Source organism: Littorina saxatilis, linkage group LG17, assembly GCF_037325665.1.
Source record: "Littorina saxatilis isolate snail1 linkage group LG17, US_GU_Lsax_2.0, whole genome shotgun sequence".
Taxonomy (NCBI): domain Eukaryota; kingdom Metazoa; phylum Mollusca; class Gastropoda; order Littorinimorpha; family Littorinidae; genus Littorina; species Littorina saxatilis.
In genome coordinates this window covers 13,312,328-13,337,540 of record NC_090261.1, presented here as the reverse complement: position 1 = coordinate 13,337,540, position 25,213 = coordinate 13,312,328, and the positions used below count along the sequence as shown (strand labels likewise).

Below are 25,213 nucleotides of genomic sequence, written 5' to 3'. Positions count from 1 at the left end.
TTTAAAATTGGCAATCTAGTGGCTGCTCCGCCTGGCGTCTGGCATTATGGGGTTAGTGCTAGGACTGGTTGGTCCGGTGTCAGAATAATGTGACTGGGTGAGACATGAAGCCTGTGCTGCGACTTGTGTCTTGTGTGTGGCGCACGTTATATGTCAAAGCAGCACCGCCCTGATATGGCCCTTCGTGGTCGGCAGGGCGTTAAGCAAACAAACAAACAAACAAACTCAATTGTCTCCAGTAAGGACACAGTTATTTTCTCCGAATTTAAGGCCCCAGTTTGTGGTGATTGATATTGATTTGCTCTGTAGTTTGATGATCCTAGTGCCAACATTATCCCGTCAGGCATTGTTTAAATGTTTTCGTTTGCACCCACTTTTCTCCAAAACTGATAAAACTGTTGACACCACTATTAGGAAGCATGCTCATCGGAGTCGATGCCGAGAAGCTCTGAACTTTGGTGACCCTAGGTACCATATTATCCGGCCATGAAGGGTTTTAATATACTGCTGACCATACACCCGTTAGGGTCCATATGTTCTATCAGCCCCAGATACTTTACTTGATTTTTGCTTTCGGTCCAGCGGACTCTTTTGAGCCATATCAGGACCAATCAGCCCGAGACGAAGACTTTAAATAATAAAACAACAACCACAGCACGAGATGATAAACGGAAAGTATTAGGATCATTATGGTCACTTGTTAATTATTATTTTGTTACCCCTTTATCACATGCCGGCTATTGATACATGCCATATCATTATTTTTGTTACCAAAACGAATACGTTGTGTGTGTGTATTGTTAGGAAAACTCCAATCTTTTAGATTAGTTAACAATGTATCAAGAAAAATCACATATTTGAGCGAGTTTCTAGGTGACCCTCTTCGTGATTAGGGACCTAATGTACATCCTATTTGATCTTCCATGAATGGGTTCGGTTGATATTTGAATTTTCTGTAAAAGGGGTCGCTCAGATAATCGTCAAAATGTAACTGACAAGTCCAGTGGCTAACGAAGGAAAGCACCGATCACCATCAAGACTAAATCACTACCAGATGTCAGTAGGAATGTTGGTAACTGATCCACTGACCGCTATCATATGTTATTACTACTCGCGTACATTCCGTAGAGTACCTAGAGACCAATCTAGAGCATAATTGTATTTCATTCCCTCTGCTAGAACTGACTGGGCTTGCTGATATAAGCAAGCGTTAGTTTGTAACACATTCCCTGGCCCGTCCCAAGAGAATATGAAAGATATATATGCTACACGGAAGCGTTGTATAGACCGAAACAGTTCAAAATAATGATACTGGATTCAGACTTCAAAATTATTGTTTTCATATTAGGCCTACGAACAATAACTTACATGTTAAGAGAAATAATACATGTATCGAGAGATATTGCTTTTATTCTAGGCTACATCTCTTATGGAGGCATCTTACACACTCTCTCTCTTTCTTCACCCTCCCATCTCTCTCTCTCCTTCTCTTCCCCTCTATCTCTCTAATATTGACAACACCCCTCATATGATCACTCAACCTCTCCCCATCGCCCTCTGTCTCTCACCTTCTTACACACACTCTCTCTTTTCCCAACTCTCCTCTCTCTCCATCTCTCTCTCTCTTCAATAATGACACCCCCCATATATCACTCTACTTATCTTCCACTCTCGAATCTCCAAACATTCGGTTAAACGTGATTAACTGGTATCGTACCCCTATGACAGATAATATTCCCTATTCTCTGCATTCTCTGCTTGCTGTAATGCTCTTTTTTTTCAAGCCACATTTCACGTCAACCAACTTTCATCAAGACGTTATTTAAAGCGTCATTGTAGAAATGACATTCGGAAATATTAGGGGAATCCCTGTCATAACATTTTTTTCTATTTGTTTCCCATCAGGCATTTTTTGTTTTAATCACAAGTAATATAATACAGACACACAAAGAGAGACACCTATAGTGACAGCCGCTCTATCATGCTAGGACTGGTGTCAGTATACTGTGACTATACGAGGATGTCAATCAATCAATCAATATGAGGCTTATATCGCGCGTATTCCGTGGGTACAGCTCTAAGCGCAGGGATTTATTTATTTTAATTTTATTTTATGCAATTTATATCGCGCACATATTCAAGGCGCAGGGATTTATTTATGCCGTGTGAGATGGAATTTATTTTACACAATACATCACGCATTCACATCGGCCAGCAGATCGCAGCCATTTCGGTGCATATCCTACTTTTCACGGCCTATTATTCCAAGTCACACGGGTATTTTGGTGGAAATTTTTATCTATGCCTATTCAATTTTGCCAGGACAAACCCTTTTGTCAATCGTGGGATCTTTAACGTGCACACCCCAGTGTAGTGTACACGAAGGGACCTCGGTTTTTCGTCTCATCCGAAAGACTAGCACTTGAACCCACCACCTAGGTTAGGAAAGGGGGGAGAAAATTGCTAACGCCCTGACCCAGGGTCGAACTCGCAACCTCTCTCTTCCGCAAGTGCGTTACCACTCGGCCACCCAGTCCGATGTAAGCCTCTGCGATTTCAATCTCAGTGTGGCAGTACATTAATCTGCTGACCATAAACAAGGAATGCGTCCAGCTGTCTCTCTAGCTCTCCAGTAGGTTTCTCAGCGGGATACCTGCTTGACGACGTTCTAATTGATGGCACGCGAACCGTGTAATGTATAGCCACTGCGCGAGTCGAACCGCTCTACGACTAGCTGCTCCTTTCCACGGCCCCCCACCCCCACCGCCAGCCCCACGCATCCCTCTCTCCCCCCTCCCTCTCTCCCCTCCCTCTCTCTCCCCCTCCTTCTTTCTCTCCCTTCCTCTCTCTTTAACCTTAATTGTCAATCCGTTTTTCATTGCTAAATTCATACGGATAAATAAAAGCTTGATGATTAGCAAGAATCACCTCTGATTTGTTATTTGCACTGTCACTGAAGACTAGACCGTCAGTGAAACTTAATACAGTTCGCCACCTGTTTACCTCTTTTTATATTTTAATCCAGACAGCATTATCCACCACCACCCATTATATAAACATTCTATTTTGTGTAGTCCCGATATCAATGTTGCAAACCTTTTGATGCAGCTTTTAATAATATAAGAGATTTGATTTATACGTATTCCCTGTTTCACTCAATGAATATATATATTCCCTAAAATATCCAGGTAATATACATATTTCCTGGAATTTGGATGCCATTTTTAGACGTATTCCCTGACTTATATTTAGCATTCAAAAGGAGACACTTTGATGGAGTGAAAAATCTCTCTCTCTCTCTCTCTCTCTCTCTCTCTCTCTCTCTCTCTCTCTCTCTCTCTCTCTCTCTCTCTCTCTCTCTCTCTCTCTCTCTCTCTCTCTCTCTCTCTTATGCTTACAAATATAACAACAATTGCATATCAATAAAATTTACAACACAAAATTACACTGTTTGCACCAATGAAGTGAGAAAAAATGACTTTTATATCAGCAAAATCAACAAGCCGTAATAACTCTAGTTGGCGGGATATATTTTGTTTGTTTGTTTGGTTGGTTGTTTGCTTAACGCCCAGCCGACCACGAAGGGCCATATCAGGGCGGTGCTGCTTTGACATTTAACGTGCGCCACACACAAGACAGAAGTCGCAGCACAGGCTTCATGTCTCACCCAGTCACATTATTCTGACACCGGACCAACCAGTCCTAGCACTAACCCCATAATGCCAGACGCCAGGCGGAGCAGCCACTAGATTGCCAATTTTAAAGTCTTAGGTATCCCTGCCGGGGTTCGAACCCACGACCTCCCGCTCACTGGGCGGACGCCTTACCACTAGGCCACCGTGTTGCGGTTTGGCGGGATATAGTGATCCTTACATCGTTCGAAAAAAAACCAATACAGCTACCCTTTCAAACCATGTTTTTTTGCTTATTTGCTATTGTATTTGGTTGTAATATGTTATATAGAATTGTGCATGTGGAGGGATATTATATTTTTTAAATATGGAAAAAGTGAAAGCTAATTTAAAATTTATGGACAGATTAATTGATGAAAATGGCTCTCAATAACGACGCAAAAAGGAATTTTACAGGAGCAAGTGAGATTTTACAATAACGTGTTTGATAAAAATGGGAATTTTGTTGAGGAGGATGCTGAAAGTAAAGTTCTTAATTCAAATATTCCTCAGTTAAATGACGAACGAAAATCATTGATGATTTCTCCAATATATCTCGCTTAAAATTAAATAAAAGTAAAACGGAAGCAATGTGGTTGGGATCGCGTATAAACTGTCAAGAGAAATATTGCGATATTAAATGGAATACCCAGGTTAAAATCATGGGAATTAGTCAGTTTTAAAAAGGACATCCCGGCCTCTGAAATTATGGAAAATTGGTCCAAAAGACTTGAAAAAGTTGAACAAATCATTTGCAGATAGTCAAGAAGAAATTTAAGTATAAGCGGCAAATTATGTATTATTAAGTCCTTCTTAGTTTCACAATTTGTTTACGTTATGCAGGCGCTTCTTGCCCCTGTTAAAGTTCTCGATAAGTTGAATACTATTTTGTTCAGGTTTCTCTGGAAAAGGAAGTATTCAAATATAAAAGCCGAAATGTATTGTGTAATGTGGTGGAAGAAGGTGGTATTAACATGATAAACGTCCACGATATGCAGACTTCTTTTTTACTCACATGGGCAGCAAAACTTCAACAACAAAAACATGAACCGTGGACAACGATTCCATTAAGTCTTTATCAGGTATTGGGAAGAAATTTACTTTGTTTTAAAGCCACAACACCACTAAAACTGTTCCAAGGTATTGAATGCATTCGATCAAACTTTTGGACAGAAGTTCTCTTAAAATGAATCCATAATAAAGCATTGATTTATGAGAGAGAAGATCGCTTTGGCGATCAATGTTTGTGGAACAATATAAAAGTGGTTTATAAAAATAAAAGCTTATATGTGACCCTCCACCACGAAATGAGTCGCATGTCACCTCGCGCGGTTCTGCGCTAGGCTTAATATAAGTCCGGGGAGTGTCTGGTAACAGTGTGAGGGTCACCTTAGTCACAGGCTTATAACTCAAACAGTTTTCGCTCTTTTCTAAAACGGTTTTCACCACTGGATAGGGCATAAAAAACTCTTTAGGAAAATGTAAACATATGAAAATCATGCAAAGTTGACATGCGACTCATCCCGTGGTGGAGGGTCACATTTTTAAAAAAAAAATGGATAGAAGCGCACTTAGATACGGTGAAAGATATTTGGGTTAACGGAGATATGATTCCTTTTAACCAGCTGTGCACAAAGATAGGATACAGTCCCTCTAGATTTTTTTTGTACGGCGCAAAGACTGCTGTGCGAGCGCTTGCACTTCGCAAAAACACAGCCAGCCCGCGAGCAGGCGAACACAATAATGACCTTGACACACGGAACCCTGTGATCATTAACCCCTCCGCGAGAAAGTTTCGCATGCTGATTGTCCAGTCCAAAGCGAGCGAGCCTTGCGCTGTTACATTTTGGTTACATAAATATCAGGTTAAACTAGATCACAATTATTGGCTGTTAGCAAGCAAATGTACAAAAGAAGAAAGATTGCGATTGTTACAATGGAAAATATTACATAACATTTATCCCACGAATATATTATTAAAAAAAATGAAAATTAGAGAAACAAAATTATGTTCATTTTGTAAACACATTGATTATGTTGAACACTTTTTTGGGCAATGTGAGAAGTTGACGAGCTTTTGGGAAAATGTTGTCCATTATATTCTCAGAACACGATGTCTTGTTTGGTTATCAACCTAGTAATATATGCCAAAATAATAAGGTACTTAATCACATTATTTTGATTGCAAAAATGTGTATTAGTAAATATAAGTATGGTGATAGATACGATTTGAATAGTATATTGGAAAATGAAATGTACATTGGAAGTATGTGAGTAATGTATAAGTCGAGATGAGGTGAAGTGATATATGACGTTTGTGAATATTATGAGGGGGGTGGGAGAGAGCGGATGGACGAGAATAAGGAAAAAAAAAAGGAGAAAAAAAAAGTAACCATGTATGGCTCCTCAATTGCTTTTTGTATAAACAACCATGCAAACCACAAAAAAAGAGAAAAAAAAAGAAACAGGTTTTCTCCAATTTAAAAAAAAACAAAAACAAAAAAACCAAGTCGCTTAAGGCGAAATTACTACATTTAGTCAAGCTGTGGAACTCACAGAACGCACTGCATTTTTTTTACAGTGACCGTAGTCCGCCGCTCGCGCAAAACGCAGTGAAACTGACGAGACTGTTTAGCGCGGTGGTGGTTTCGCTGTGCTGCATAGCACGCTTTTCTGTACCTCTCTTCGTTTTATCTTTCTGAGCGTGTTTTTAATCCAAACTCTATATGATTTGGAATCAGGAACCGACAAGGAATAAGATGAAATTGTTTTTTAATCGATTTCGGAAATTTGATTTTGATCATAATTTTTAATTTTTAATTTTGAGAGCTTGTTTTTAATCCGAATATAACATATTTATATGTTTTTGGAATCAGAAAATAATGAAGAATAAGATGAATGTAAATTTCGATCGTTTTATAAAAAAAAATTAATTACAATTTTCAGATTTTTAATGACCAAAGTCATTAATTAATTTTTAAGCCACCAAGCTGAAATACAATACTGAAGTCCGGCCTTTGTCGAAGATTGCTTGGCCAACATTTCAATCAATTTGATTGAAAAATGAGGATGTGACAGTGCCGTCTCAACTTTTACAAAGAGCCGGATATGACGTCATCAAAGACATTTATCGAAAAAAGAAAAAACACGTCCGGGGATATCATACCCAGGAACTCTCATGTAAAATTTCATAAAGATCGGTCCAGTAGTTTACTCTGAATCGCTCTACACACGCGCACGCACACCGGCACAGACAAAACTTGACTAAATGTAAAAAGAGAGAGAGAGAGAGAGAGAGAGAGAGAGAGAGAGAGAGAGAGAGAGAGAGAGAGAGAGAGAGAGAGAGAGATGATAATAATGATGATGGAACTTTATTTTTCAAGGATAGAGGTTTAAGGTGACGCCTTTTCTTACAACCGGTCCTTACTTCTAATACAAATGTCTAATAAATGATAACTGAACAAGTAAAGCAACATGACAAATAAACAAAGTAAACGAACGAACCAGCAAACAATCGACAAGTAAGCAAACAAGCAAATAAACATAAACAACAAAATGACAAAGTAAGGAACATACAAATCAAAAGCAAAACATGCAACATATTAATTGAGGTTATACATGTAAAGTGATCGACGGTTAAAGTTCCATCCTCACCTATTCACACTTTACTGACACTATACACAACCATCAGTGTGTATAGGAAACAGGTACTTAACGCCTTCGTCCGTACGGGTTACACACTGTGTATAGCCAAACGGTACCTAATGTGGATTTCGTACGTACAGAAGTCACACAGATCCGTCTGCGTATGACCGGTACCTAAGGTGCTCCTCGTCCGTATGTGTGTGTGTGCGTGTGTGACAGGCGAGTAGACAGACAGACAGACAGACGGACAAGAGACACTGAGAGAGAATTTCAAATGAAGACTTGAAAAGGTAAACCACAGGAATAACAAAAGGTGAGAAAACAACTTGGCAGAAAGCGAAGCCCGCCACACACAAAAATCCACCACCAACAACAAAACCAAGTCATTAAACAAACCAATACAACACTACACGGTGCATCATCAACAACTTACCACAGGTACATCTGCCCCATCCCTGGTCCAGGTGACCCTGGTGACGGGGTACTGGGTGCCCACCACCTGACAGCTGAGGATCACCTCCCCGTCCTCCTCCACCGTGGCGGGCTGGGGGGCACGGCTGATGATGGGGGGTACTGCACATATACAATATGAATGGTGAGTCTCAGACATACAGATATGATAAGACGGAGAGAAAACACGTAAATATAGTTACACGCACCGAGACAGACATACGCAAAGAGAGAGGAACAGAGAGAGAAAGGAGGAGGAAGGGGGGGGGGGGGGGGGGAGAGAGAGAGAGACTGAGAGAGAGAGAGAGACACACACACACAGAGAAAGAGAATCAGAGAGAGACTGAGAGAGAGAGACTGAGAGAGAGAGAGACTGAGAGAGAGAGAGAGACTGAGAGACTGAGAGAGAGAGACTGAGAGAGAGACTGAGAGAGAGAGCGAGAGACTGAGAGAGAGAGAGACTGAGATAAAGAGAGAGAGACTGAGAGAGAAAAAGAGAGACTGAGAGTGAGAGAGACTGAGAGACAGAGAGAGAGACACAGAGAGAGAGAGACTGAGAGAGAGAGAGATAAAGAGAGACTGTAGACTGAGAGAGAGAGAGACTGAGAGAGAGAGACTGAGAGAGAGAGAGACTGAGAGAGAGATAAAGAGAGAGAGAGACTGAGAGAGAGAGATAAAGAGAGAGAGAGAGACTGAGATAAAAAGAGAGAGAGACTGAGAGAGACTGAGAGAGAGAGAGACTGAGAGAGAGAGAGAAAGAGACAGACAGACAGAGACAGAGAGAGACAGAGAGGAAACGAGTCGCGCAAACACAACATAGGCAAACGTAAACACAGACGAACTTTGCGATTGGGAAGCAATGACACGCTGTGACGCACCAGTAAACACGTGGAATTAGGGAGGTGCATGGATTTGAGACCCATCTTCAGACAGGAAAGGCAACGCCAACAGATCAGAGATGAGATCAAAAAAGAAAGAAAATCATTCGCAGAGTCCACACATGTCCGGAAACCCGAGAGCAAAAAGTACAACACGAAATATACAACACAATAGATCAGTAAGTGAACGAACGCCGGAACGAACGAACCGAACAAACGAACGTACAAACAAACAAACAAACAAACAAACAAACAAACAAACAAACAAACAAACAAACACATGAGTGAATGGATGAATGAACGAACGAACAAACGAACAAACGAACAAATGTGTAGATAAATGTATGAATGAATGAACGAAGAAACGAACGAATGAATGAATGAATGAAAGAATAAATAAACTAATGAATGAAGGAATAAATGAAACAGAATGTAATTTCTGACAGAATCCATCAGTCAGTGAGTCTACCCCGCTAGACAACCTCGAGAAACGGCATGATGGTACATGTATAAGCAGTGTTTTCTGGCACCATCACACTCCAACCCCTGCGGTGTTCTACAGTCTACACAAACACCCTCGCATCCAAAACAAGGCAGCAGAAGGCACACGCGCGTAGCGAGCGATAAAGCCGCCAACCTTCAGTCTATGACCTCGTCCAACACAAAACAATTGGACTTGAAAGCAAACTGATCTTCATAAAACTGTCGGTAGGGCACTAAAGAAGCCTGCAGCAGAATGTTGTACACAGACGTAGGGGAAAAAAAGCTGGTAGTCTATGAGGCGTGGAATGGCGTATATACATAATTGTAGACTACCATCATGGTGCTGTTTTACGCTCCACCGCTTCTCTCTCTTTCTCTCACTGACACCGGCGCACGCACATACACACACACCCACACCCGCGCGCACGCACGCGCGCACGCACGCACGCACACTCACACACAGACACACGCACGCAGACACAGCGGCTACACACACGGTCTTTCTCTTTTTTTCATCCGACTCTGTCTCTCTCATTCTCTCTCTCATACACACAGAGACACACACACACACACGCACGCACGCACATATATCTTTCTCTACCCTTCCCTCTCTCTCTCTCTCTCTCTAACTGAAAAACGCATTCATCCTTACTGTTTCGATCATCATAGCACGCAAGGTCTGCAATGTCTATCTTGTTCAAGGCGACAGACTTGGAACCGTTCTCCATCGCTACACCATCAAAAACACGTATAGATCCTTGTCTTGGAAAATAACTGCTTCTATATTTTAAAAGAAAACCTTGCACTTTCGAATTTTCAATATAAACTGCCGCTATTACTAATGGAATTAGCAGTCCTGTGTTCTTTGTCTATCCCTCTGCTCTAGTCCCGCCCTGTATGATTGACTTCTTTCACAATGGAAAGAAAAGCGTTGCAGGGGTCACGCTTACTATGAGCGATTTTAATGGCGTTGCTTGACTCAAAACAAGACCTACATTGCTCAGCGCTATGGCTAAAATGCAATGTTTACGCAACATTCTGCAATGACAGCGACCCCTGGATTGTCATAAAAAGACTGAGGAAGAAGATCCGTTGCCGAGAGAGTTGGGGTGGATGTTTTCATCCCAAAACGACAACGGATCTTCATATTTTCTTCCTTCCGTCAAGGTAAATTAATTGCCTGTTTACTTCCCAGATGCTATTCACCTCTTTAATACAAATATTTAAAAAAAATCTTAATAATCTCAAGGCAAATTTCTTTTTAAACATCTCCTTTGCAAACGCTGGAATAAAGACATTACTTACTTCTCCTTGCAGCTTAAACCTCTAAAAAACACACACACCAAAAACACCATCTCTACCCCTTCGATGCCGTGCAAATGAAATTAGCGTGTTCGTGTGATCACAGGGGTTTCAAGACCGCAGCGCAGAGGGAGGAGGCCTGTTTTGACAACGGCGGTGTGTGCTGCTTCTACCTGGGCTAACGAGGATGGTTGAAATAGTTCTCTTTTTACTGCTTGTTAAACGAGCTGGGAAGAAGCACTATATATGTTCCGCACATATTTGCCGTAGTGGCACTTTTACACAGTCCGTGATAAGTACGCTATATATAACAAGACCAGGAATGGGGTTGGACGTGGGCGGGTGATATACAGGGTTAGCACGTCACCTCACGAATAACATGTACTAATTTCCCCGAAAGCGGCGTATGGCTGCCTGAATCGCGGGGTAAAACGGTCATACACTTGAAAGATCATGGGAGTTTCAACCCATAAACAAAGAAGAACATGTACTAAGTTCCATTCAAATTTCCAATATTTTGACATTTATGGCGCGCAAATGATAAGTGTGGTGCCACGTCAAATGGGCCTCTTGTGGTAGATCTATCAGTTCTTTTCAAAGCGCACCATAGCACCTTGTAGCGAACATCAACAACGCTATTTGTTTGTGTTGGCTTTAGTTACATAAAACTGAACATCAAATGCTCGATCGACTCCCCTTTGCAGAGGTAGAGGTGCCGCTGAGTGGCACCTATGTGACCTTGACAGACGACACAATGCGTAAGGGTCACCAGAGGCATTAAACTCATCAAATTTCAAATGTCTATCTTCAAAAACATTTAAGAAAAATAACACAAATTATGTCCACTGTATTATTGACCTGAACCCGACCTCGCTGTGAATTTTAAATTTGATGCAGGCCAATCAGATTTCTATTGAACCGTTAATGAAGTGTGTGAAAAGTGTGCGAAGTTTTTAAGTTCGAGCTCAAAAAACGTTCAAGAAAATTATTATTTATTTTCTTCTGATAAACAGCGCTCTGCCTCATTTGTTTAAGATGATCATTTTCTTCATTTTTTTCCAAAGCGTAGACTACCTGGCTGTGATCTTGACATTTGAGGAGGATCAATGCGGCGGCGGGCGGCAGACTCGTGTCTGGAGGACCGCCATTGAGCCCTCAAAGTGAGTGAAGTTTCAAAGTTTAAGCTTCAAAATACTAATTTCTCTCATTTTTTACCCCTCTTTTTTTACCCTTCTTTGATCTTGAAACTTGACAAGGGTCAATCAGACTTTCATTATGCCTGTAGATCACTAAACTAGAAACTCATAAAATTCTGAAAAAAATATCATGTTTCATTTTTTCTTGAACCCGACACCGCTGTGATCTTGAAATTTGACAAAAGCCTCCTTAGCTTTCATCGTTGCCGAGAGTGTGAGATTCGAAGCTTCACCTTCATAAACATCCGAGAAAATCTCACACTCTAGATGCTTTTTACCCCATCGTTTTGAAGAAAAACAAGTCGCGTAAGGCGAAAATACAACATTTAGTCAAGTAGCTGTCGAACTCACAGAATGAAACTGAACGCAATGCAACGCAGCAAGACCGTATACTCGTAGCATCGTCAGTCCACCGCGCACGGCAAAGGCAGTGAAATTGACAAGAAGAGCGGGGTAGTACTTGCGCTGAGAAGGATAGCACGCTTTTCTGTACCACTCTTCGTTTTAACTTTCTGAGCGTGTTTTTAATCCAAACATATCATATCTATATGTTTTTGGAATCAGGAACCGACAAGGAATAAGATAAAAGTGTTTTTAAATTGATTTGGACAATTTAATTTTGATAATAATTTTTATATTTTTAATTTTCAGAGCTTGTTTTTAATCCAAATATAACATATGTATATGTTTTTGGAATCAGAAAATGATGGGGAATAAGATGAACGTAAATTTGGATCGTTTTATAAAAAAAATATTTTTTTTACAATTTTCAGATTTTTAATGACCAAAGTCATTAATTAATTTTTAAGCCACCAAGCTGAAATGCAATACCGAAGTCCGGGCTTCGTCGAAGATTACTTGACCAAAATTTCAACCAATTTGGTTGAAAAATGAGAGCGTGACAGTGCCGCCTCAACTTTCACGAAAAGCCGGATATGACGTCATAAAAGACATTTATCGAAAAAATGAAAAAAAACGTCTGGGGATTTCATACCCAGGAACTCTCATGTCAAATTTCATAAAGATCGGTCCAGTAGTTTAGTCTGAATCGCTCTCCACTCACACACAGACACACATACACCACGACCCTCGTCTCGATTCCCCCCTCTACGTTAAAACATTTAGTCAAAACTTGACTAAATGTAAAAAGTAGACTTAATAATTTCAACAGGTGAGTCAGACACTAAGCTGTTTCAAATGTCGCTTGCCCATGATTCGAGAATTACACATTGAACTTCGAGGTGGTGATCAGGGATTGACCGGCTCGAACCAAAGCCTTATTGAAGCCCGGCGGAGCGAAGCCTCAATCCCCGATCAAGATCGAGAAGTTTCAAATAGAAGTCTATCATTGTAATTGGAATTCAATCTTTCACCGAACACTTTCACGAATCATGCGAAGACCAAAATGTTTCTGTCCATGACTGCGGTGAAATGGGGCGGGGATATATAGTCACCTGGCTGGCTATAGTGGGAGGGTTACTTTTGGTGGTCACATTAGATATTATGTTTTTTGGAAAGTTCGTTTTATTTGCAGCCACAGTTCGGTAAACGACAAATGGCTAAACCCAACCACCTAAGAATGAGAAGCGTTTTTGTAACATGACCCATATTCTGCAAAATGCAGCCATGACGCAGGGGGTAGGTTACAAAAAAACGTCATGTACCGCTTGACTGCATACGGATATAAGCAAATTATACCTTAAACGAAAGCTAAAGATTGTTGCCATCAGGCAGCAAGTAAAATGCCTAATTCGTATACACAGTTTTATTTTTAACAACATCTGTATAACATGCGGACGACAAAACAGGAAATGCCATTTTCTCAATCGATATGTATAGCTAACTGAACGCCTGGTTGAAACCGCAATCAAAAACATCTTGAAAATTGTTTATTCTCACAGCTAGAATTATTTTACATCAACAATTGTTAATTTACTGAGGAAAACAACAGTCATATAAGATAAATAATGGATGATTCTGAATCAACTCCGAAAACCGAACCGGGTTGAAGCAAAAAAGAGTTTACACATACACAGGCTTGAAAAAGGATAATTTGGTTCAATCTGTTAGATTTTTACCCATAACGTTAAAGATCAGCTCAATATAAAAGGAAAGTGATCATTGTAAAAGGATTTTGCTATCGCAAAATAATTCAACTTCCGGTTTTACCACATGGCGTCCATAATATTATCAATTTATTACATAGCGTGCATTTGTCAGAAATTATACTAAATGTTAGAAGCGATCTTAAAGTGAAAGTAACGTTTAATAAAAGTATGCGCATTTACTTATTGATTGATATATGACTAAAATAATGGACATGTAATTTAAACGTACAAAACGACATTTTGTACACTACCTCTCTAAAAAAAACGCGACTATGACCGACCGATATGTATGTGTAAATTAGGTCATTGTTAGTGATGAAAACGGGTTTTCTTTAAAAGATAACACGCAAACTGTGAAGTTCAAGGCCATAAATGATTTTAGTACGACTTCTTCAAAACAGGTCTGTTTTTCACTCCACCAGTTTCAGTTTTAATAAAATATATGTATAGCTGTCATTTTCAAAAAACCTTATCTGCAATTCACTTAACCAAATACACCATGAACCTAGAAGATATTAGAGTGAGACACTTTACAGTGAAATATGTTATGATTCCCCTTATTTCAAAATATATGCATTTTAATTGGCAGACACGATTCACGTCGTAGGTACGTGTCGTCTGGTGAGGCAACTGTTAGCATTTTTTGTCGTAAGAATTGACATTTTTAAACATAAATCATGGACAAAAAACTAATTCTACAAAAAGTGCAGGTTTTCTTGGTATAGTCAGTTAAAGCATCTTAAAATTCAAGAAATTGTGCAATTACGTGTATGTATTTGAAATGGCAGACAATATTGAATGAAAGTGATTTTTGACTGATTGAAACCCTACCCCCACTAACAAAATGGGCCCTGAGATTAGGGGTGTTAGTTAAAGATGACTGAATAATGGCTATGCTTTTCCCCTAAAGTATTCAAAACCTAAACATATACATAGGCAAGATGTTCTACGTTAACACAATTAACTTTTTAAACATATACATATGCTTAGTACACGATACTTCCGGTTTTTCTACCGGATGACTTGTACATTTAGGGGGAAAACACCTTATCGTAGAAAAAGCTTTATTTTCAAAAAGTGCAAGTAATTATTAAAAATCATACATAATATTTATATATAGGAGTTAATTTTCCTTCGAAAGTCATTTGTTTCAAGTGGCAGACAATGTCAGTTGGAGAGTTACATGTACGTAAAGTGTATAACTGTTGTCTGTGATTAGTGCATTGTGGACACATTGGCACCATTTGATCCTAAATGCTAAACGATGTCGTGATCATACCACAGTTTTAGGATAATTTTACATCGCATCGATTACTAAATTGATGGTAGAATTTCACTGATAAATTCTATTTCTGGTAGCGTCAGTGCCGTTATCTTTTTCTTTTTGTAATAAGGTAATAACGAATGAACCACGTGTCACACTCTTATGCTAGTCTTTAAATGACAATTCCAATTCTAGTAAGTTAAAAGGCATGTATTGCGCGTTACATACATTTATACCCCCCCCCCCCCCCCAGGATTACAATGCAAGTAAACACATATAAAGAGATAGTAACGTTTTACATGGTTACACGTTCAGTAGTGAACGTAACGTGTGGTTTAACAAAATTACTTGCACATACAATAGTAAAGTCTGTCTGTGTGTCTTTGTTTGTGTGTTTGTCTATGTCTGTCTGTGTGTTCGTCTGTTTGTCTCTCCCTCTGTCTGTCTATCTCTCTCTTTCTCTCTGTGTCTCTGTCTGTCTGTCTGTGTGTGTGTGTGTGTGTCTCTCTCTCTCTCTCTCTCTCTCTCTCTCTCTCTCTCTCTATTTCTCTCTCTCTGCGAGGTAGGTGCACTTAAAGAGAAAGCAATACAGAAAGAAATGCATTTCTCTATCAAGAATGAAGTTTGTCTGTCTGTGTGTTTGTGTGCGTGTTTTTTTGGTTGCGTAAGTGTTTCTCTATAAGCATCTCTACGTCTTTGTTCGCGTACATAAGTGCGTGCGTGCATGTGAGGGTGTTTCTGTGTCGGTTTGTCTCACTGTGTGTATGTCTATCATTTTGTCGGTATGTTTGTGTATGTGTCTTTGTGTGTGTGTGTGTGTGTGTGTGCGCGTGCGTGCGTGCATGCGTGCGCGCGCGTGTGTGTGTATGCGTGCGTGCGTGCGTGTGTGTAGGCATATGTGTGTGTGTGTAAGTGTGTGTGTGTGTGTGTGTGTGTGTGTGTGTGTGTGTGTGTGTGTGTGTGTTTGTGTGATTGCAATTATTCCTCCTTTTTACATTTAGTCAAGTTTTGACTAAATGTTTTAACGTAGAGGGGGGAATCGAGACGAGGGTCGTGGTGTATGTGCGTGTGTGTGTGTGTCTGTGTGTCTGTGTGTGTGTGTAGAGCGATTCAGACTAAACTACTCGACCGATCTTTATGAAATTTGACATGAGAGTTCCTGGAAATGATATCCCCAGACGTTTTTTTCATTTTTTGGATAAATGTATTTGATGACGTCATATCCGGCTTTTCGTGAAAGTTAAGGCGGCACTGTTACGCTCTTATTTTTTAATTAAATTGGTTGAAATTTTGGTCAAGTAATCTTCGACAAAGCCCAGACTTCGGTATTGCATTTCAGCTTGGTGGCTTAAAAATTAATTGATGACTTTGGTCATTAAAAATCTGAAAATTGTAAAAAAAAATAAAAATTTATAAAACGATCCAAATTTACGTTCATCGTATTCTCCATCATTTTCTGATTCCAAAAACATATAAATATGTTATATTTGGATTAAAAACAAGCTCTGAAAATTAAAAATATAAAAATTATTATCAAAATTAAATTTTCGTAATCAATTTAAAAACACTTTCATCTTATTCCTTGTTGGTTCTTGATTCCAAAAACATATAGATATGATATGTTTGGATTAAAAACACGCTCAGAAAGTTAAAACGAAGAGAGGTACAGAAAAGCGTGCTATCCTTCTCAGCACAACTACTACCCCGCTCTTCTTGTCAATTTCACAAAAATAAACAGATAATGACGTCATTTTAAGTGGCACAAACGTGTGCATGAATGCCTTCCCTTTCGAATGATTTACAGTTATAGAATTTCTGTCAAGCGGTTCAAGTTTTATGTCCGTTTTATGAACCCAACCCTCAAAACAAGAATAGTAACGCCAAAGAAGGAAAACATACACACAAACCAACGTTTTTCTCACCGGTGGTTTGGAATATTGCCCCAAAACTTTAGATTTAGTGTTGTGGTGTTAAAATCTATCAGAAAAATGTGTTTGCTAACGTGACGCCAAAAAGTAACCAAAACGGTCCTCAGCCGACTGACTAATAGCTCAGTTGGTAGCGCGCTGGATTTGTATTCAGTTGGCCGCTGTCAGCGCGAGTTCGATCCCAGGTTCGGCGGAAATTTATTTCACAGAGTCAACTTTGTGTGCAGACTCTCTTCGGTGTCCGAACCACCCCCCGTGTATACTACATTGGGTGTGCACGTTAAAGATCCCACGATTGACAAAAGGGTCTTTCCTGGCAAAATTGCTTAGGCACAGTTAATAATTGTCTACCATACCCGTGTGACTTGGAATAAGGCCGTGAAAGGTAAATATGCGCCGACATGGCTGCAATTTACTGGCCGTATAAAATTTCATCTCACACGGCATCACTGCAGAGCGCCTAGAACTGTACCCACGGAATATGCGCGATATAAGCCTCATTGATTGATTGATTGATTGATTGAATATGCCGTCTTCCCAACACCCGTATCAACAATATTTCCAGCTTGATCACTTTATAATGATGTAGTTAATGCATGGATGTAAGAACATTAATTCTCAGTAATAAGTGTTTGGCTACGCGTCTCGGGGATAACCCATCAACCATTTTCTGCCTCAGCCTGGAGCGCAGAATGATGAGAATCTACTCCCTCACTTGGAGGTGAACTCAGTGGCAGGATATTTCCGGGCTGAAAGCAGTACTGCGAAGTCTGTAAAAAAAATGCTCCCGGATATCTTCTTCTTGACTTCCATCTTCTTATTAATCTAATTAACAAAGTCCGTTTGATGTGGCTTTTTCTCACACTGACAAAACAAAGGGACCCTTTTTCTCCAGAAATCACTGTATGAAGCAGGGGAAAAGAGCGAGGAAAGGAACTAATTTCCCCAAACCTTCAACACAGCCGTTAGTTACACTGATTGGCTGGCGGCCGCCCCCAGAACTGATAAAGTCGATTAGTTCGTGAACTTTGGCTGTCTACACAAGAAACAGCACCTCTAAGCCGCAGCTTATAAAAAACAGGAACCCAATAGGCTTTCACAGTCTACAGAGTATCTCCTGAGTATCTCCTGAGTATCTCATGAAAGCCGCTGCTTATGAAGAAAAACTTATTTGAAGACGTGGTGATTTTTGAAGTGGCAAGTTTCTCGTTTGAGGTTAGAGGTGTTACACGTGAGGTAGTGATGAGGCTGTGACATTAACGGCTAATTTCGCGGCACCACAGTCTAATTCCTTCAGTTGCATTTTTACGAGGATCACATCCCGTGGTTTAGAGGCATCTGATTTGGTTGGCGCCATTACTTACTGTTTTGGATCAGCCTTTTAAAGGGGTGTTCTAGAAGTTCTGTGTGTGGGCGAAACAAAGAGAAAAGCGGCATGAAAGCGGTGATGTGACATTCGGATCCAAGTTGACGTTATTTGTTATATAAAAAAAACACAAGTTTGCTAAATTTACATGAGAAAAGGCCCCAGTTTAATTAACATGGACATGAAAGGGATGCAACTAACACAGAACCAGTGAAAGCAATTAAAAATGGTGAAAGTCAGTGAGATGAAAGAAGTAAAATAACGAAAATGGTGTAAGCAATAATGTGATGGTGACATGGTAGTGATAAAAGTGACATGAAATTGATGAATACGACATGCTAGTGTTTGTATGAATGATATCTATACTGACCAGAGACCATGACCCAGACGCTCATCCTCTTGACGGCCGCTGTGTTGTTGAGGACGAAGGTGTAGTTGCCCGAGTCGATCTCCTGGGGGCTGGCGAACACCAGGCTCTTGTCCTGCATGGAGATCCGCCCTGTTGACGGCACGGGCAGCCCGTTCCGACCCACCCACCTGCACACACACACACACACAGGCAGACATGTAGACAGCGGCACCCATAAAGGCAAAGCCATTGTGTCTGTCAGGCAGGTATACTGACAAAAAGACAGACAGGTACAGATAATAGATATACACAAAGACACACGCACGCGCACACAGACGCAATCGAGACAGACAGACAAATATAACGGACAGACAGAATTTGTTCTCCCTTGAGAAACAAAACCCTACAGTTCTGTCTTGAAATATGGCGTGAGCTTCTTTTATTCTACTGTTCGGCTTGAAATGTCTTGGTAGATATTCTACTCGACACCACTTGTTTTAAAAAACACATGATTTAAACTTTTTAATTTTGTTTAGTTTGTGTGCTTTATTCAGTTAACTTTCCCAAAAGGTTCCTTTTTTCACTTGTTAGTTCCCCATTTCTGCGCGTGATCAAGAATGTTCTCCATTAAAGCCACAAGCGGTGTCATTACAAAAACGACGAGACTCTCGAAACTGCTGCACTGACCACAGGCGGAAGGTATCGTCCACTGGACTACTACTATCACAGAAAGACTACAAGGTACGTCACTCACCTTCGAGTCTTCTGTGTGCTTGGAGTCGCTTCTTGGGGAAAAATAGTGTTCAAGACGGTTTGCCTCTTCCTACAGTCTGTGTAAGGTCAAATAAATACAGTTGAATGATTGTTTGAACTGTATGTACCTTTAATTTTCAGCTTCCGTCCCTTGCAGGTTGTTTTTAACCATCATTTGGACGAATCTTCGTTTGCGAGCCGCTAACTTCCACTCGGCGTCAAACTCATGCATCCGCACCGAATATGCATACCAGCGCTCATTGGTTAATAACAGGATATTCGAAGATTATTTTCCCGTGGTTGCTGCACAATATTTACATATGTTTTAGACCAATAAGCGCTGGTATGCATATTCGGTGCGGATGCATGAGTTTGACGCGGAGTGGAAGTTAGCGGCTCGCAAACAAAGATTCGTCCAAATGATGGTTAAAAACAACCTGCAAGGGACGGAAGCTGAAAATTAAAGGTACATACAGTTCAAACAATCATTCAACTGTATTTATTTGACCTTACACAGACTGTAGGAAGAGGCAAACCGTCTTGAACACTAATTTTCCCCAGGAAGCGAGTCCAAGAACACAGAAGACTCGAAGGTGAGTGACGTACCTTGTAGTCTTTCTGTGATAGTATTAGTAGTAGTCCAGTGGACGATACCTTCCGCCTGTGCACTGACTCGAGGAGGACTTACACACTCTGGGACAGAAGGGTGAACGCAGGTAAGAACTAGGAGAGGAACAATGAAGTTCAGAACTGACAGGAGGAGCGAGGCTTCGTGGCAGAAGACGGGAAGATGGTGATGGGGAAGGAAGGACGGGGTGGGGGGGGGGGGGTGGGGGGTGGGAGAAGGAGGGAGACGAGGAGGTGATGAAGACAAGCGAGATGGGGTGATACAAGGTGACATTTACAGCCGCGCCACATGCCAGCCATTGTGAGCAAGGTGTGTCAAAACTCGCTGCTGGCCCAAGACCCACAGAGTCAGCACGAGAGTATACAGGCCGCCACAAGACAATATGTCACTTGCTTGCTGCCTCAGCTCGGTGCCGTTCTAGTGATCTTAAGTTTCTTCTGGGCCCAACTTTCTCATTTGGTCACTGCGCATGTGCAAACATTGGGGAAAAACATGATCTAAGATCGTTTTCATTTTTCGATTCTCTTTCACCCCCCCCCCCCCCCCGGTGATCTTTCAAGATATCTAGTCGAAAAGGTTGCCCTTAGTTGTTGATACGGTTAGCGGAAAGAGCGAATTATCTCTTCTTTTTCGAATGTGTAAGAGAATAATTATAGTGACAGGAAGATCAGTGTTGGAGGCTGAACAGACGACTCAAAGGTGTCATCTTCCTCTCACTTCAGATCATTCTATGACATTCTCGAAAGAAGAGATAATTCGCTTTTTCCGCTAACGCCGCTTACAACCGCCAAACATAGGCTTTAAGGAACTTGAAGGGCAACCTTTTCCGACTAGATCAGCATGAAAAATGGCAGAGGTGAGAAAGATAGGCGCAAAATGAACATGATCTGAGATTTTTTTCTCGAGTCCCTTGCTTGCCCATGCGCTGTGTCTGAATGAAAAAGATGGTCCATGAGAAAGTTCAGATCACTGCACCGGACACCCAGCATGCCGCCTGTCCTGTCTGCTCTGTGCACATCATCTCTGCACTGCACTGTGTATGTTGTTTGTGTTACAGGCACGTGCTGCTGGTTAGGGGAGTAAAACCCTGCAGTCTTTTTTGTTTTTCTTTCTGCCTTTCCATATGCCACCTCTACAAGGACAATACCAGCCCGTGATATTTATATTTTTCTTCTTTGTCTCTACCTGCTAGAGGATGTAGACGAAAACGCATGTACTTCGTCGAACGAGTTTGATGTTCTCATGGCCGTTTCTTCAGTGCTTGGATTTGTTTGCATCAGTTTATCAGAAATACAAAGTCGAGAGATCAAGAATTACTTTTGTTTGTTTGTTTGTTCGTTCATGGGCTGAAACTCCCACGGCTTTTACGTGTATGACCGTTTTTACCCCGCCATTTAGGCAGCCATACGCCGCTTTCGGAGGAAGCATGCTGGGTATTTTCGTGTTTCTATAACCCACCGAACTCTGACATGGATTACAGGATCTTTTTCGTGCGCACTTGGTCTTGTGCTTGCGTGTACACACGGGGGTGTTCGGACACCGAGGAGAGTCTGCACACAAAGTTGACTCTGAGAAATAAATCTCTCGCCGAACGTGGGGACGAACTCACGCTGACAGCGGCCAACTGGATACAAATCCAGCGCGCTACCGACTGAGCTACATCCCCGCCCTTCAAGAATGACTAAAATTAACCTTGTATCTTGTGATACTTTTTACACATTCCCCAAAGCCTGTAATAAAGAGAGGCGCTAGGACGACTACCGGAAACAGATATGGGGAGTTTGCAATTTGTACATTTAGATGTCCAAGACAATCTCAATCAACATTTTTTGTGTGTATAAAAGAGAGTCACTAGGAAGCCAGATTCTTCCCCACCCCCCCGTAAATAAACACACACACACACACACACACACACACACACACACACACACACACACACACACACACACACACACACACACATACTTATCTCTGATACAATGTTATGTGCCTATGTTTGTGCACTCTATATCTATATCAGCTTAGTGCTAGAAGCTGTACGTCACAGTGAATGCTTCCTCCATCTATTCCCGACAACGATCACCTCCCCTCCCCACACCATCTCCTATGGTAAATGGAACTAATTGTCGTTGCCGAGTGGCTTGTGCCGTCTTTACAACCACTTTCATTTCCTAGCGTCTTCCACATCTCTTCATGTCTATTTCTTCTGGTGAAGGGGAGAGAGGGGCGAGAAAGAAAGAGAGAGAGAGAGAGAGAGAGAGAGAGAGAGAGAGAGAGAGAGAGAGAGAGAGAGAGAGAGAGAGAGAGAGAGAGAGAACAGAATGGCTGGCTGGCTGAAACTCAATATTTATCAAGGATGAAAATATTAAAAAGGTATTTTTTGTCCTTGCACGTATTCAATTTCCTATTCTTCTTGTCAAAATGTCAGGTTTACAAAAAGGCACGCCCACAATGTAATAAACAAAATTGCAAAATACATTCAGAGGGCAGAATAAATGGAAGTCGTAAATGCTATCGCGTGAATATTTCAAAAGATAGTTCACTTCGCCTTCGAGTCGGAAAAACGAAAAGCCACATTTCACACGTGCCCGTCACAATGGAATAAACTGACTGACCCATCAAATTTATATTTTTTTAAAACAACAACACACACACACACACACACACAAACACGCACACACATAAAAACCCACACGATACATTACTGAGCCATTTATGATGAATGGAACCAAGGAACCACTGTTGCACTCAATTCAAGCAATTGCAACTACAGTGGTCGCCGCTTAATAAAACCACTTCTGGACCGACGAAAAATGGCTTTAATAAGCGGCGGATTTATTAACCGGCGGTCCAGGAATACGTCATTTTCGAAAGAAAAAAAAATCTCTTTTGTTTACGTCACTCAGTCACTTTCTTTCGTCATTTACACTTGTTTGAATCTAAACAAAACTTCACGAAGGATGTTGAACTTTTGTTTTAATTATGTACATGTACGTGTACTTTGATCACTTCGGTACATCAATAATTTCACTGTCACCGTCACGGACCATTACTCGTCAGAGAAGAACGATTTTATGAGTGTTTGTTTGTTGGTCGTCTTCCACATCAGAACAAGATAATGTGAGTTTTAGTCACAAACTACGTGATTTCTCTGAGAAAACTGGCTTTAATAAGCGGCGGGTTGGTTTTATTAACCGGCTTTTTCTAATACATAAGATATAGTGATAAATCCGGACCGTCTGAAATCGGCTTTTATAAGCGGCTGGCTCTATTAACCGCGGTTTTATTAAGCGGCGTCCACTGTACCAAACATAATGTGAAAAGACAGAGGACTCACCAGAAGTTGGGTTTAGGTCGCCCTCTGGGAGGAAACACTTTGATTTCAAATCTTTCGTGGACAGGGATGACGACAGGGTAGTTGGGGATCAGACGAGGCTCGAAGGAATCCCTCTTGATCTCGTCCAGACCTGAAACAACAGACAACACGGTTACCTTCAGCGGAGGAAAAATGTTTGTCAAAAGACTAGAGATAACAAAAATGACTCTTTGCAATGACAACATTTAAACTCACAAAGTCAGTGATCGTGTATTTATTTTCCAGACCGCCATGTCTTTACAGGGACTTCTTCTTCAGCGTTCACTGGCTGCAACTCCCACGTACACTCGTGTTTTGCACGAGCGGGTTTTGACGTGTATGACTGCTGTTACCTTGATATTTAGGCAACCGCACTCCGTTTTCGGGGGATATTTACAAGGACGAAACTTAGCTATCACACAATCCCGCTCAGAAGCCTGTGTACGGCAAAGAACATTGAATGAACAACACTATAGGCGCAACAGAGAAATTGTCATTCACATGGGATCAGTTTCGTGGATTCAATGGATGGATCCACTGATTCTTGGAGCCAGTGTATCTATCGTCAAGCACTCCCGACATTGATTGTCCATGGATCGACTGGCTTGTCAATGGACCCGTTCAGTAAATAAATCTTATCAGCTTTGTCTATCCTTAGATTTCATCGACATGCACACCATTCGCAAGACAAAGTAAAATTCTTGTAATGGCATATATTTAATGTACATAGCCTGGCGAAAGCTCTACTTATTACGAAACAGCTGTGTTTACTGATACATAGACCTTACACTGACAAAGGAAATTCCAATTTAAACCTGTCACGTCATTGTTTGCTTCATGTTTCGCAATGAGCTATGCTTTTTTTCTTGTCACGTTATGTTACTTCATACATTTCTCGTGTCAAAGATGTTTTTTTGGATAAGATGAAAGACAAATACTTGGAAGGAAGGGGGTTTACAAGCCTGACACCTCCCCCCACCTCCCCCACCCCTCTGTTTTGTGCGTGCGTACCGAGTGTCTTTCCCGTCCCTTTGAGTGTGCGTTTGAGAAGGCACTGTCTGTGAGATAACAATGAAAGTGAGCGAGAGCCAAGGTGTAGCCACAAAAGCGAAACTGCCATGGCTGTCAGCAGAGAAATGCGGAATGGTCCGACCTCCATCCATCCAGACAACAGACATTGTAGGCAAAGGAAAACACTTCGTGCACTTGTTCTCAAAGGTTCCCCGCTCTCTTCCGTGGCATCAAAATCAACTGCTTTCCCATGTTTCCAATTAGAGGCCAAATTCCGCGCGTGGCGCTGCGCTGGCAGACTGGGAGAGGAGCGGGGAGGTGAGGGCCGGGTGCCTATCAGGCCAACATTACACGGGAAATGCGCGCCAGGTGAGTCCACACTTACCCTGCACACCCGCTTCTACCCCCCCCCCCCCCCCTCCGCCTTGGCTACCTGGCCCGGCCCGGCCCGGCCCCTGGCCCCCCGGGGCCGCGGATGAGGACGGATGAGGACGGCGGGGGTGGGGGTAGGGGGTGTGATGGTGGGGGCGGGAAGTGAGACGAGCGAGGAAGTGGGGGCATAGAACTAATCTCTGATGCTAGGATCAAGTCAAGTCAAAGTCAAGTCAAACAGTTTATTTACCAAATGCAAAGCACAGGATTTTGTTATGGTGTATGCATAAAACTTCACACTCCTTCCACACGCATATATGACAACAACTATGTACAGACAAAGTGTTCAATCTCACTGGGCCCACTACGTGTGCACACCAACCAGACAGTTCAAAACGGACTGGTTGTTCCTTTAGCACCAATCTGACAGGAGCAATCACAGGTTGCATGGATA

The 25,213-nt window shown here is 41.4% G+C and overlaps 1 protein-coding gene across 1 annotated transcript in view; it reads right to left on the bottom strand.

Moving 5' to 3' along the window:
* The window catches only part of LOC138953663 (inactive tyrosine-protein kinase 7-like), a 127,387-nt gene that overhangs the window by 21,607 nt on the left and 80,567 nt on the right, over positions 1-25,213 (bottom strand). The window contains exons 7-9 of the mRNA XM_070325543.1: positions 23,359-23,488; positions 18,662-18,828; positions 7,750-7,889 (exon numbers count right to left, since the gene is read on the bottom strand). Coding sequence (XP_070181644.1) covers positions 7,750-7,889; positions 18,662-18,828; positions 23,359-23,488 — 437 coding nt within the window. The remainder of the gene's footprint in view (positions 1-7,749; positions 7,890-18,661; positions 18,829-23,358; positions 23,489-25,213) is intronic.